At 36.2% G+C, this 14,029-nt stretch overlaps 2 protein-coding genes across 2 annotated transcripts; both read left to right on the forward strand.

The window, feature by feature from the left end:
• The first annotated feature begins 782 nt into the window (after positions 1–782).
• On the forward strand, positions 783–3,225 carry LOC115021447 (CD209 antigen-like protein C). Its single transcript, XM_029451907.1, is given in 5 exon segments — positions 783–864; positions 1,063–1,134; positions 1,247–1,465; positions 2,500–2,566; positions 2,568–3,225. Coding segments are annotated over 5 exon segments (750 nt in total). The 3' UTR covers positions 2,878–3,225.
• A 2,019-nt stretch (positions 3,226–5,244) lies between these two features.
• On the forward strand, positions 5,245–12,607 carry mal2 (mal, T cell differentiation protein 2). The gene is made up of 4 exons (XM_029450740.1): positions 5,245–5,545; positions 7,009–7,179; positions 10,209–10,409; positions 11,409–12,607. The coding sequence occupies exons 1-4, from the start codon at positions 5,429–5,431 to the stop codon at positions 11,478–11,480; spliced, it is 561 nt and encodes a 186-aa protein (XP_029306600.1). The 5' UTR covers positions 5,245–5,428; the 3' UTR covers positions 11,481–12,607.
• The last annotated feature ends 1,422 nt before the right edge of the window (positions 12,608–14,029 follow it).

A 14,029-nucleotide genomic window follows, 5' to 3' on the forward strand; every position in this document is an offset into this window, starting at 1 on the left:
ATGATCTCTCTCCTATATAGGACCACCTTTGGTCATGTGATAATAAAAAGCTGTTAAATAAATAAGAGTTGAAATTATGAAAAATGTAACCATCATTTATTTTCCATTGTTTGTTATGCTGTTAAACATGAACAACTGGCTTTAATGTACACAACATGTGCTGTCGTTAAGGTGACTTTCAATAGTTGAAGAGAATACATTTGGAGCTGCTTTGCCCTACTCTTTGGCCGTGAATAACCTGCAGAAGTTACATGGCAAGCGTTAATATTAATGCCTGGATAGATTGTTTTAAGATTGTTATGAAATAACAATTTCTTACAACACATTCCCACACTTCAGCACGTGAACAAAGGCTTACATCCTGTAATTTTAAAAAGGAAGTAAATGCAAAAGGTTTTGCTGACTGTGCCATTCTTAAAGGCTCAGTCTGCAATCCTAATGCAAATAAAAGACAGAAACTAAACCACAGGTTAAAATACACTGCTAATGTACAATGATGCACAATTACAAGCATACAATTAAAAAGTGTAGATGGTAAATGTATAACGATGACAAATGATTAACAGTGTGTTTGGAGGAATTCAGTGTATAAAATGGAATTAAATGCTTCATATATCCAATACAACTCACAATTATGTGAAAACAAATCCCAGAGTTCTGCTTTAAATATGACTCTAGCCCAAATGGTAGTCTTTACTCAAACCATGTCTTCCGCACAGGTTTGCATTTGTAGTGTCAGCAAATAATTGGACGTTGATAAAAGCTGCCCACAAATTTGACAGATGTCAGTGGCATTGAACAGCAAGTCAGGGGAGGTTGGGGAAGACAGTGTGAATCTGATGGCTCGTGGACGTCAAATTCCAGGTAAGAATACCCATTTAACCAATCTACATCTAACTGTCAATATGCAGTACAACATTTACTGTAACAGAGATAGTAGTTGTAGTAATTATAAGAAGCCTATGATGTACTGCTGCCTAAACAATTTAAGCTAAATTACACATTTGTATTGCATGTTTGTGTTTTTTCTTCATTGTCTTATTGTGATGATGTGTGGTTCAGTGTGGTGGATTGGAGTTGCTGCAGTGTGTCTGGGGCTTCTTCTGCTGATTTTGATCGGTGTGGTGTCCCACAGTAAGTACAACACTGATTTAACAATGAGCATAAGTACACACTGAGACAATTTATTTTTGTTTAACAGTGGTCACTTGATAGTTTTTCATGTTTTCTCATTGACTTGTTGCAGATTCCTGGGCTTTCAGTCATCAGGACTTGAAGTATGTGAACCTGATTCAAAACCTGACTACAGACAGAGACACTCTGAGAGATGAGCTAGACCAAATGAAGAATAGTTCCAGCAACCTGACAAAGGAGATGGAGGTTCTGCAGGGAAAATACAACGCTATGACTGCAAGTCGAGATAAGATACAAGAGGAGGTCAACACGTTAAAATCCAACATAACAAGTAAGAAATGTACTGAAGCAAGAAATCGGAAATTTAATGGAATCTTTCTTTCATTGCTGTAAAAAGGAAATTCAGACAACCCAATACTTGTTCTGCTTTCTCGTTAGCGATGCAAGTACAAGGCTTAGTTATTGATGAATCCAACTGGCCTAAATGATTCTGTACTGTGTAAATGTTAAACAGAAGTACTAAATACCTCTGTATAACTTTAAACAGACAACACAAAAGCCTTGTATCCAAAATAGCAACTCTCAGAGTCAAAGTTTTGTAAACAGTATGCTTTACGCTCTAAAAGTGAAAGATTAACCTGGATAACTGTTCAATTCTAGCTACAATATTCTGCACAGTTGTGTAAGAATCATTTAACCAAGTACATGCTCACTGCATGATACTAGAGCTATGGATCTTTACAACACACTGAAGCTTGATATTTGTATAATATAGTTATTATTTTAAAGCCTCAAACTGCAATTGACAGAAGTGTGAACAATTGTTAGCATGTCTGGCTAACTCGCTAATCCAGCATTACTTCCAAGGCCAAAGACCATTTTTTGCAACATTATTTTGTTGGGTAACAGGTTACACTGAGGAGTGACGTTCATGGGACGGCAGTAGCTCAGTTTGTAGGGTCTTGGCTTGAGAACCCAAAGGTGGCCTGCCAGTACCAGTTCACCTCTTCGGCACTGCTGAGGTGTCCTCGAGCAAGACACCGGACCCCCACACTGCTCCCTGGGAGCTATTATAATATATTAGCTGCCCACTGCTCCTAATACTAGGATAGGTTAGATGCAGAGTCTAAATCTCACTGTGTGTGCTGTGCTGTGTACATGTGTGTGACCATCAATTTCCATTTCCATTTAAGAGCTTTTCATGTTATAATGTTTTAAAACAGGCGTGTGCTTGAGGAGTGGCCATTTTGACTTACTTAATAATGTCACTTAACAAAATGTGTTTCCTGCTGGTCCCTGAATCCTAGCTTGAAACTTAAGGGTTTCATGATCACAATAACTAAAATGCATTTGTACTATCTCTAGGTAAAACTTGCAGCTATGGATGGAAACCATTTCAAGACAAGTGCTACTATTTTTCTGATGGTGCAGTCTAAAACCTGGGAAAAAAGCAGAGAAGACTGTAAAGTCAGAGGAGCGGACCTGGCGATTATAAAGACCAAAGAAGTGCTGGATTTTGTCAGATTACCTAATGGCATAACCTGGATCGGTATGTCGGACAAGGAGCATGAGGGCAATTGGAAGTGGGTGGATGGGACTGCTCTGGTAGATATCGGATTCTGGCAGAGCGGGGAGCCCAACAATAGTCATGGAAATGAGGATTGTGTTGAGCTGTCGCGTTCAAAAAGAAAATTTAATGACGCCCCATGTAATAAACTATTTTCATGGGTGTGTGAGTATTAATGTCCCGTGGGCAACCATTCTCTTGTCTTCTCTTCCCCTATACATGTTTTTTGATCCAATTATGATTACTTTAACTTTTTGTTGTGTTTTTAAAAAGGCTTTCAAATACAATGTTTCGTCCAAGTTAAGTTTTCTATTTTATGTTATGGAATAAAAAAGCACTTAAATAAATGTAAATGTCATTTATCCATTCAAAAAATATACTGAATGATTTTCTTTTCAACTTCAGAATAACGTTTATTAATATTTAGTTTATGCTTTTTCCATAAATAGCCGTTCAAAGCGAAACGCATAAAGCAAAATGTATCTTCTGAATGTTTTCTTCTAATAAAAACATGGACAATAGAATACTGGATTGACTCATTTTAAATGTCCTTATTTAAATATCACAGAGAGGGTAGCCAGAGAAAATGTTTCAGTGTTTCACTATGATGACAGTGAGGACCCATCGAAATGTCTTTCTATGTACTGAGAACAGGGTCAAATATTCTCAAAACCTATCATTCCTTTACGCTTGAAAAAAATAAGCCTTGAAAAAGATTTCCAATCGGGCAGTGCTGGTCTTATAAACAATTGTCTTTTATCACATGATAGGATACAGGTGGTCGTATTGGTTCTAACTGCCGGCCCCAATAAATTGAACTAAGCTCAGTGACCTTTAAGAGGTTATATCAATATTGATTCATACAACCCAAGTCCTAGCGAAACATTAACTGTGGCTTACCACAAGAAACTGAAACTAATATTTACTTTTCAAACTTGATTACTCTGCACTGGGAAGGTTAACCAGGCAGTACACACACCATTGTTTCTTAGCCCTCATTTCTTTTCTAACAGTGTTAAAGAAATCAATGCTATCAATAGTCATTACTCCAGCTATGTGATTTTCCCTCTCACTTTTCTGAGCTGTGGTGTCTGCTGGTAGCTGCTCACACAGAGACAGACTAACAACAAAGTGGGAGTTAAATTGCTGCCTTCAGTTGATGTTGGAATTACCAGAAGTACGAGAGTAAGAAGATGAGCACATACCTTTATAATGAAAATTACACCACAAATTGACATTTAGGGTGTGGAGAGCAGACAAGTCATGTAAATAATTGGAGGAGTAAAGGAGTGATGCGTCTATGGTGTTTCATCATCGTAAACACACCCTGAAGCCGTTGATATACTTGATATACTACTTTTCCAACGGTTGACAGAAGATTTAATCTGCCAAAACCAAATGTATTGGCATGTTATAACATTAATAAACAGTTATATCAATATATGGGATGACTGGACTGACATGAAGAAAAAACATTTGGTTGTCATTCATTATGGGTATTGGATATAGTATTTTCTAGCCTCCTTCTCTATTGTACTATAACTTCTACCTAATAAATAATTAAAAGCTTAGTTACATGACACATCCACATTTTATTGGCTCCCTCCTGCCAGTGTTGCACATATGAGCAGTGGTGGAATAAGTATTCAGATTCTTTGCTAAAAGTACTAAAACCACACTGTGATCTGAAATACTCATTTACAAGTAAAGGTCCTGCATTCAAAGCCTTACTTGTAACATTTGTAAGAAATATCAGCAAACATACTTAAAGTATCAAAGTACTCATTCTGCACAAAAAATGGTCCCTGTCAATGTTTTATAAATATGATGTTTTGTAGTTAATATTTCTACTGCATTAATGTGTATCTGTATATATTTAAGGTTGTGCTAATGTTAACTACTTTAGACACTTTTGTGTAGTTTAATCTAAATCAATATTCATATTCTATAAACATATCTCTAAAAAGTCAACTTTACATGAGCTCAGAAAACCTGCCCTGTTTTCTGATTTGAGACGATGAATTTTCCAGCTCATCCAAGGATAAGCATTTTTTTAACCAACAAAGGAACCATTGATCAGTTTATCAGAAAAGTTCTAATAAAATCATCAAATTTCAAGATGCAGGGTTTTCACTGGAAAGGTCACTAATACATTTTTTTTTGTTACTACTAACTAAAGCTATCAGGTAAATGCAGTGGACTAAAAAGTAGTAGATAGTTACATAGAGTTACATAAAAAGGAAGTAGGCCCACTTGAGTAAAGTAGGCTACTTACGTACAGTAGTTGAGTAAATGTACATTCCACCACTGCATGAAAGCTTGGTCTCTACAATATTTTAAAGAATAAATAATATGTTTTCCCATGGATTATGATCTTCTATCTATGTCATTTAAATGTGTGGGTTCAATTCAAACTACTGCAATAGTCACCAACACAACCTATAAAACTACTAAAGTGGATTCAAAGTTGTCATTATTTCTTACACGGACATGAAATGTATAAAATGGCTATCTGGATGACGGAGCTTCCGTGAGGTCTTTGAACGCAGCCTTGGTTTCCAGGGAGTGGCACCTGCACCTGTCCGACCTGTTTGGGGGACACATGACTCCGGAGGAATTTCCTCCACTGCTCCCGTCCTTTGTTCAACGGAGTCTTTTCAGTGGGAGACAGAGGGTGAGAGCCAGAGGAGAGGGGGAGATAGAGAGAAGAGAGAGGGAGATTTAGAGATGTCGGAACCAGCCACTAATCCCGCTGCCACCTCGTTCCCAGCGCCAACTATTTCTCTACCTTTGGGACTGGAAGTATTGAGAACTTACTCTGGAGCACTTGTCTGTGTAGAAATAGTAAGTGTGTTTTGTATAAAGAGGTTATTAATGTGTGTAATATTCTTATAACAGTGACCTCAGTGGTGTTGTAGACTCTGCAGAACATGTAGTCACTATATCTTTATTAATAATTGATGAAGTCCAGTTAGAAGTTGTCTTTCCTCTGTGTTGTGTGCACTGATCAAGTGTTTAAACTTTGTCAACACACTGATCGCCGCTGTGATTGCTTGAGACTTTTTTTTGCTTACTCTTGACAGTCAAAGCAAGGGCAAAGTCGCCTCGAGCGTCAAAACACCTGCGTCTTATAGACCTGTGTAGGCAGCCTGTAAAATACCAAATGTGTTATTGCTCCTTTCACAATATTAAAAAGTGTCCTTACATGTCACATGCTTATGGTGATTTGACTACTTATCTGTTTGCATCTGAAGGCCTCTATCCAAAAATAAACGATATCAAATATAACATGTGTTACTCTGCCTTGCATTCTGTCACCAAACATAGTGATCATTAATAAAGCAGAGTGCATTATAAGCAATCTTCAAGATCATGCACAGTCTCAAAATTATTGATGTACCAATCAGAGGATGCTCCACATTTAATACAGTTTCATTTATAACATGCTATCAGTCATTCATACATTCATTGAGTCATATCGGGCTGGTGCACCACAGCTATTCCTGGTCACCTTATATGGTCATCCCCAATAATCCAATGATTTACACTCAGTGAGGTATTAGTATAGGTAGTGGTGGAAGAAGTATTTAGATCCTTTACTTAAGTAAAAGTACTAAGACCATACCGTAAGCATACTCTGTTACAAGTAAAAGTCCTGCATTGAATGTTGTAAAAGTATAAATATATAAGTATAATAATATAAATGTAGAGTAAAATAAAAAGTACTCAATGCAGAAAAATCCTCACATTTGAGAAAGTGGTGACATGATTTATTTTATTTGCATGAAAAATGACTTGTAGACCTATATATTGTTTAGTTGTTTAATTTTTATAATTAACCATCATATTTTATAAACTTCCTACATTTTGTATGCAAACATCTTCACTAGAGTCTTTTCTTTATCTTGGAAGGGTATTAAAAATTATATTCTGAAAAGTAACTAGTTTACTAACTAATTGTTGTTGTGTAAAAAGTACATTATATCTGCCTCTGAGATGTGGTGGAGTAGTAGTATAAAGTTGCATACAATGGAATTACTCAAGCCAAGTACAAGTACCTCAAATTTGTACTGAAGTAGCCTACAGTACTTGAGTAAATGTACTTAGTTACATTCCACCACAGGGTAACACATACTATACAGATATTGCAAAAGTTGAATGTGTGCATCTATAAGTACAATACACCTTACCAGTATACCTATGCATAATTATTATACCTGATGTCTTCCTAACGCGTCATAAATAGTTGACATTAAACCTGTAACTATACAAACGTGTCCCCTGAAAGTGTTTGTTTCTATCCCCAGTTATTTGGTGGTCTAGTATGGATCCTGGTGGCTTCCTCCAATGTGCCCGTGCCTCTGCTGCAGGGCTGGGTGATGTTTGTCTCCCTCACCACCTTCATCCTCTCCTCCGCCTACCTCACGATCCTCGTCACTGGCCTGGCTGACCGCATCATCACTGACTGGAATTTCCTGGTAAGCTGTAGATAAATGAGTTGATCAGCCAGTCATGCAGTCAGTCTACATATCTGTCCATCTGTATTTCTGGCTTGCTATCTGTACACAGCTGTCCTGCTGTCTGTTTTTGAAATTTAAAGGGGCCTTGTGGAGTTTTCCTGTAAACAAACAAAAGTCATGTTTCCATTCACATCAAAACGCATTTAGGCCTACCAAACGTGTTGAATGCATTTCCTTCCTCATTAGACATTTACAATGACTTTAGGTATTTTAAATACTACTAGCTTGCAGCTATCTTTATTGCTGGCACATTGCAACATATCTTGGCGTGTTCCAGCCACCTGTAGATTAGTGGACTTGTGGGACACCATTGGTAGGACTGTGTATGGCAACACTCATGTGCGCATGATGTACATGTGTGCCCTTGTGCGAGTGCATGACATGAAAAAAAGCTCCATAGGTTAAAACTTAAGAGGGAACCTTGAAGATGGCTGTCAAGTGTTTAATAAAGTTGTCATGGCTTTGGTTTGGTGGCAAAACTGCAAGTCAGTCTTATGGCAGAGACAGTATTTCAATTCAACTTGTGCTATGAACTGTCAACATATCAAACAGTGACTGCCTGTGAAAGTCAGAAGTCAGCTAACCTATTTGTACAAGATCACATTTATGTAATGCAGTAGTCTAATGTACAGTATGATGGCTGCTTTTGGTACGAATATCTAATGTTCATTATTTATTTCAATTTATGAAAAGTAAAAAATAATTTAGTCATTGTGATTGCTGATAGAGTGCATAATATGTTTCATTGTGCGTATTGTGTTCCACTACGGGGAACAAAAAATAAATTAAATTATGAGTTCACTCACCTCCACACGGCACTTATCCAAGTGTGGGCACACAGAACTGATTCTTTTGTATCCTAACATTAAAGACATTTCTCTAAAAAGAGCATGTTATGTCCCTGACAAAGACTACTGCAGGGAGAGGGTTCATCTAAACGACCTAAACTAAATAAATAGTTTATTCATGATCTAACTGCACAGTGAGGCAGATCATTTATTTATGTATTAGCTCTCTTGTAAGATCACACCAAGCATTATGCCACATAACCTGACATAAGCAGTTATACTTCCTCATCTTAAAGGAAGTGCTTCTGTTACACTGGGTGCCAGTAAAGACCACAGCTGAGCCAAGTTGTTACAATAACAGATGTGAGCAACTTTCTAAATATACACATATCATTGTTGTACTGTAAAGGTGTCCTGAAAGACTTTCTAGCAACAGTTACAGCTCTGGGAGGTTTGTAATTTAGACAGAAATGGTAACTTGAATTTTTAGAAGCTGGCTGTCATTTGTTGCCAGCATTAGGCTATAAACGTCTACATTTTGAAAGCTGATGGTGGTTCAGAACTGAACTAAGACAAGATCCATCAGAATAGCTGATAGTCCAAGAAGTCCACAAATTCCCAGACAACTATGGTACTGTTAGTTAGTTTGGTAGAGCTAGGATTTAATAACATAATACAGCACCAAGTGAAATAGAGCTGCAACGGTTAGTCACTTAGTTGATTACCCAATGGGCAGAAAATTAATCAATAACTATTTTCTTTCCCTTGTCTTACTTTACAGAACATTATTTCTCTTTTTGAAGTTCATTGAGTCCTAACAACACATCATGACATCACCTCATTCCTTTGGAAATTGTGATGGCCATTTTGTACTGTTTTATAGACCAGCTGGTAATTGAGCAAATCGTCTTCAGCCGAATCGATAATACAAGTAAACCGTTTATATAGTTCATAGTTTATTGACCATTCAGAATTATAACAGGTTAATAAAGATACATTTCATTAAATACACTGAATTATTTTGCTGTTCCAATATAACGTCAACACTAAATAAATCATAACATTTTAAATGGACCAAAATGTTGCTGTTGTAATGAAACATCAAAACAAACACAATTTAAAATAAACTAAGAGTTACAAATGCAATTATCTAAATAAAAACGAATACCCCAAATCACAAATCTGAAATGTAAAATGCAGCCCTGCTGTGAAATAGCTGTTTTTGTAACTTCTGTACATTATAAAGCTTAGCTGTAAACCTATTGAGCATAGCCTTCTTGTTGTATGTAAAAAGCTTAAAGAGGTGTAGCTGGAGATGCTACAAATCAGTGCAGCGCATGAGGCAGTTTGTATTTCAGTGGACATCACATTTAGGCTGGTTTCCTTGTCTAAAAAGCTTATATAATAATGAGTCTAGACTATAGACACACCAAATACCCTGCTTAGGCATTTTCAATATACCCTAGCACCTACATGCAGTTGTGGAGTACAACATATAGAATATAAATAACATAAAATCACTATTACAAGACAATCTCTTAACATTGGAGAGCATTTCCCATGAGTGCAATAACTAAAGGTATGATATCTACAATATAAGGGGAAATAAATGACGCGTTGTTATATTATGTCATTGTACTGTACTCTGTTGAGTCTGGGCTCTCAGATAGAGCTGGCCTTGCCTCCGGCTCCAGGCCCTGCTCCCGGGAGTAGCCAGGCGTCTGGGGTTGTTTGTTTTCGGCCGAACAATGAGTGACATGGATGATGAGCTCACACCATAAGACAACAAAGGCCTGCCTGTAGGCCAGCGACAACACAAACTCTCATTAAACTTCTTAAATATTCTGAAACGCCCTCGTTCCCTCTGTGTCTTTAGTCTCTATCTTTATTTCTATTTTCTTTCTTAATATGATGGTTTCCAAATCACCTAAACATTTTCCTCTCTTTCTCTTTTATTTGCCATGTATGTTGTATCTACCGTGTTAATGTAATTCATGTAAAAGCGTGATTCTTTTGACAGAAAGAATGGTTTGTTATGTGACGTCAAAGTCCAGGTAGCTCCAGTGACCGGTGCATTGTCTAATAATTACCCACTAGGATAAAACTCACATGTTGGTCATTCTTTGTTTCCATGCACTTCTACTACTTTAACTTTGTTTGTATTTATATCTAATGCATTCTCTCTTCTTTTCCCCTCAGGATGTGTTTTACCATTTTATAGCATTGCTCTTCTACTTTGCCGCCTCCGTTTTGGAGGCAGCAACTACAGCGGCTAATGGAGGAGCTATCATCAAGCTACAGCCTAACAGCACTGAAACTGTCATGTGTATAACTTACCCTCGGGGCAATATATTCACGGTCCTGGATGAAAGGCAATACAGTATTAATGTGGCCGCCACGGTGAGTGCTATATATCTTTTCAAATTAAGTCCGTCACACAGTGCATTCTAATTCATATTATCATAATGGACTCACCGTACAAACTGATTCAATACAGCCCAATGTCACTTCCTTTGTTGACTTTACTGAGTTAGAGTTGAGCTGCTAAAAGGGCCTTAGATTAAAAATAAAAATAAAAAGGTTAATTGATTATAATCTTTAAAGTAAAATTAAATCTGACATCCGTCCTGTTACTGTTTCAGGGTCTCGATAGGTCCTCAGTTGACACATTTGAGTGTACAAAGTAACCTCCCTGCTCACTACACAGAACGGCCATAAATAAACAGATTATTGTTTGCATGCCTGTCAGACATAAAACACTATGGTGTTAAAAGCAAGTGCTAGCCTCGTCTTTGACAGAAAGAAAACGTACTTAGAGAAAGAAAATATTAATAATGATGCAAAATCAAATATTCATTAACATGCATATCTTTCACTTGCCTAATTATGATTATCTGCTAATGGAAAAAACAAAACCAAATAAATGTTTTAATTTCTATATTAATCACATGCACTTCATCATATTTGTATTTGTACAAGTCAGGCTAATATAACATATTAGGTTACGTATGTCTTACTTTCTGTTGACAAAATGTACCCAAACCTCTGTGCTGACCCAAAATGTGTAACTTAAGAAACTAATGTAAAAGGCAACATATTCTGTATGTATGTCAAAGAATACGTCCTTTTGGAAGAGTTTTACACAATATGTGAGAATAAACTTTTCAGCCAATTATCATGCAAACATAAACATTTGCTAGGTAGGGTTATAAAAATGCTTAACTCAGCTTACTGTTCTTGTTTCATATGTGTTGTTTTTCAGCTGCTGAATTAGGAAAGACGTCTTAAATAACTTAAAGACTGTTAGCACTTGTAATGGATTTAAAACAAAATATGTATTATATTATATTATTTTCAGACTGTTGTTTTGCTTTCTCTACTTTTGTCTTTTTCCCCCAGATATTTGCGTTTGTGGTGACATTATGTTACGGATGCAGTATGGTGATGGGCTTCAAGAGGTGGAGGGGGTAACCGGAAAACCAGCTCAAACTAGTTTAATAACTTCAGCAAGTATTGAAACATCAGCACACCATCCAGAGCTCCATAGAGAAGACTGTGTTATTTAGTTCAGTTCGGTGCAAACTTTGTTATTTCCTGATTCATAAGAGGTAAATATACAACATATCTTCCTCAGTCAAACATCTGTTACGATTACTGGACGATAATATTCCTACGAGATTTCTTCTCCTGAGGTTCTGAAAGGTTTGGGTTCAGGTATGTTCAGTTTGTGCTGTTAAAGGTATTTTGAGGACACGGTTAAAGAATAGCAGTTTAAGTTAAGTTGTATATGATACAAGGCTACACAGGGTAATGCGTAATGTAAGTGATGCTTGTGGTTTTTTTTCCCACTTTCTTAATCATACATATATTGCCCCATTTCCTGAATAACATCCTCATTGGAGGCAACATTTCCCATTTCTAACACCGCTAAAAACATGCCTACGTATGCTGCTAATAGGTTACGCACAAACAGAACACGTGATGTGATGGTGCAATTTGTTTGAAAGATGATTGTTTTCACTGTCCTCCAGTTAACCGCATTCTCACTTTAGATTTTAACATGACTGTTATTACATGTTTTGTAAGTGGCCACTATTTAAAATGCAAGTTGATCTGATATTTGAATTTCAAATTTGTTATTTCTTATTCTAAGTGCTTTTTGTCAAATTTCAGCATATGCAGCATAACCGTTTGTCCGAATTTATAACTATTGTACATTCTCAGTCCATAGTAGTTACATAATAATATCTGTCACTGTTTAAACCTTCTGGGTGATGTCCTATGTGACTTATTGATTACTATCATTTGACCAATCTGTCATTCTGTTGAGCTCTACTCAAACTAATTTATTTAATCTAACCATACATAAAAAATGCTTTATTTCAAACAGTGATTTTAATCTACTAATGGATAATTTAATGTATGTAGAGTATGTTTTTAGCGTTTGACCCTTATTGTAGCTGTGTTGTAACTGATGCATCATAAAAGTACACAAATTAATAAACATTTTGCTACATGATTTATTAGTTGTATCTACTGTATAATTTTTTGCATTAGGCTATTAAATGTCAATAATATAAAATGTTGTTTTAAATGAAGATTGACACGTGCTGTTTTAATTTGAATTTTAAATGCTTTAAGAAATTCAGAATAAAGGTTTTGAAGAAAAAAGAAACTCTTGTATTTAGCATCATTACAGGGCGCATTGTTGTCTGCCACAGTGTTTTTTTTTATGCTGTCACAAAGAGGCGCTAAAGTCAGAACATTTCAAGTCCTACATGTATGGACTTTATAAAAGCAAACACAGCAAGTGTCCAGGGATATACGGCCTTACAACAGTGTCCCAGGCAGTATGGTTTCTCACAGAATTCCACAGATTGCACAATTCAAATACTTGACCAAGTGAACAAGGTCCCTTTGATTATCTGTGAGAGGGTACAAAGGTTGTCCTGTTACTCCTAAATATAATGCCATATTTGCTTGCCTCCAGCCCTGTCAACCAATTGTAGTATAACTAAAATGATACTGAAACGATATACAGACTTGGCTAACAATACCCATAAATACTTTGGGATTTCATAATAAATCTTGTGTCTTGTTTCTCAATCCTCACTGGTTACCTCTAAAATCCCTGCTTCTTGCACTTAGCTTTGTGACATTGTTCAAGTACTCTCTCTTACAATATCCCTTGCTAAGAATATTTTAGTGCACCTGTTGGGTGCAGGCCGGGTTCAGGTTCTGTATCTAAACGATTTTCAAAAAATGTTCTCTAATGGGGGATGAACACATTCTAAACACAACTCCTTGAAATTGCCATCCTTTACCATCCAAACAGTAATACAGTACAGTACTAACATTGATTTGAAACACACTATTTGATTGGGTTTACAGGCTTTATCCACCACAAAATCTTGCCGGAGCTGCTGGTTTGCTTCAATACTCCAGTTTGTATTATAATGTTTCAATGTTAATGTTAAGTAAATATACTAATATCTATTTATGCAGCATTACAAGTTCTGTTTGTGTAAAATAAAATGTAAATGGTATGTATGCACATTTTTGCATAATGTTTTCATATTGTTTTGAGAATTCCATTTAATATTAGTAACACACTACTACAAAATATGCTTTTGACAGACTGTTGCTAATTAATTGTTAAGCTATTCATATTATATGTAGCAATATATTTTATCTGGTAGCAACACATACAAATCGTAAAGGGGTGGGGGCAATTTTTTCTGGTCATTTTGTGCAAACATTTTATTAGACTTTACACAAACTATCAGAACTTAATAGTTAATGGTGTGTTGTATAGTTGTATCGTATAATAGTAAATGTTTCCTAATGAGAAGTTTGTAAGTCTAATTTGACATATTTTGACAGAAAGGTGCTAGTAACAATTAAACACTATAATTTCGAAATGCTCTCATGCACAATACAAAAGGGTTCCATAATGTATTCAATATTTGCTGATGTATTGGATGACATTGACGATCATCCAGCATCGTATTGAAACTTTA

The sequence above is a fragment of the Cottoperca gobio genome, chromosome 16 (assembly GCF_900634415.1).
Source record: "Cottoperca gobio chromosome 16, fCotGob3.1, whole genome shotgun sequence".
Lineage (NCBI taxonomy): Eukaryota > Metazoa > Chordata > Actinopteri > Perciformes > Bovichtidae > Cottoperca > Cottoperca gobio.

Bases quoted from the DNA above. Each gene is read 5' to 3' on its own strand.
- mal2 (XM_029450740.1), top strand. From the start codon at position 5,429: ATGTCGGAACCAGCCACTAATCCCGCTGCCACCTCGTTCCCAGCGCCA. The intron at 5,546-7,008 runs GTAAGTGTGTTT...TTCTATCCCCAG, and splicing joins CACTTGTCTGTGTAGAAATA to TTATTTGGTGGTCTAGTATG. The intron at 7,180-10,208 runs GTAAGCTGTAGA...TTTTCCCCTCAG, and splicing joins TCACTGACTGGAATTTCCTG to GATGTGTTTTACCATTTTAT.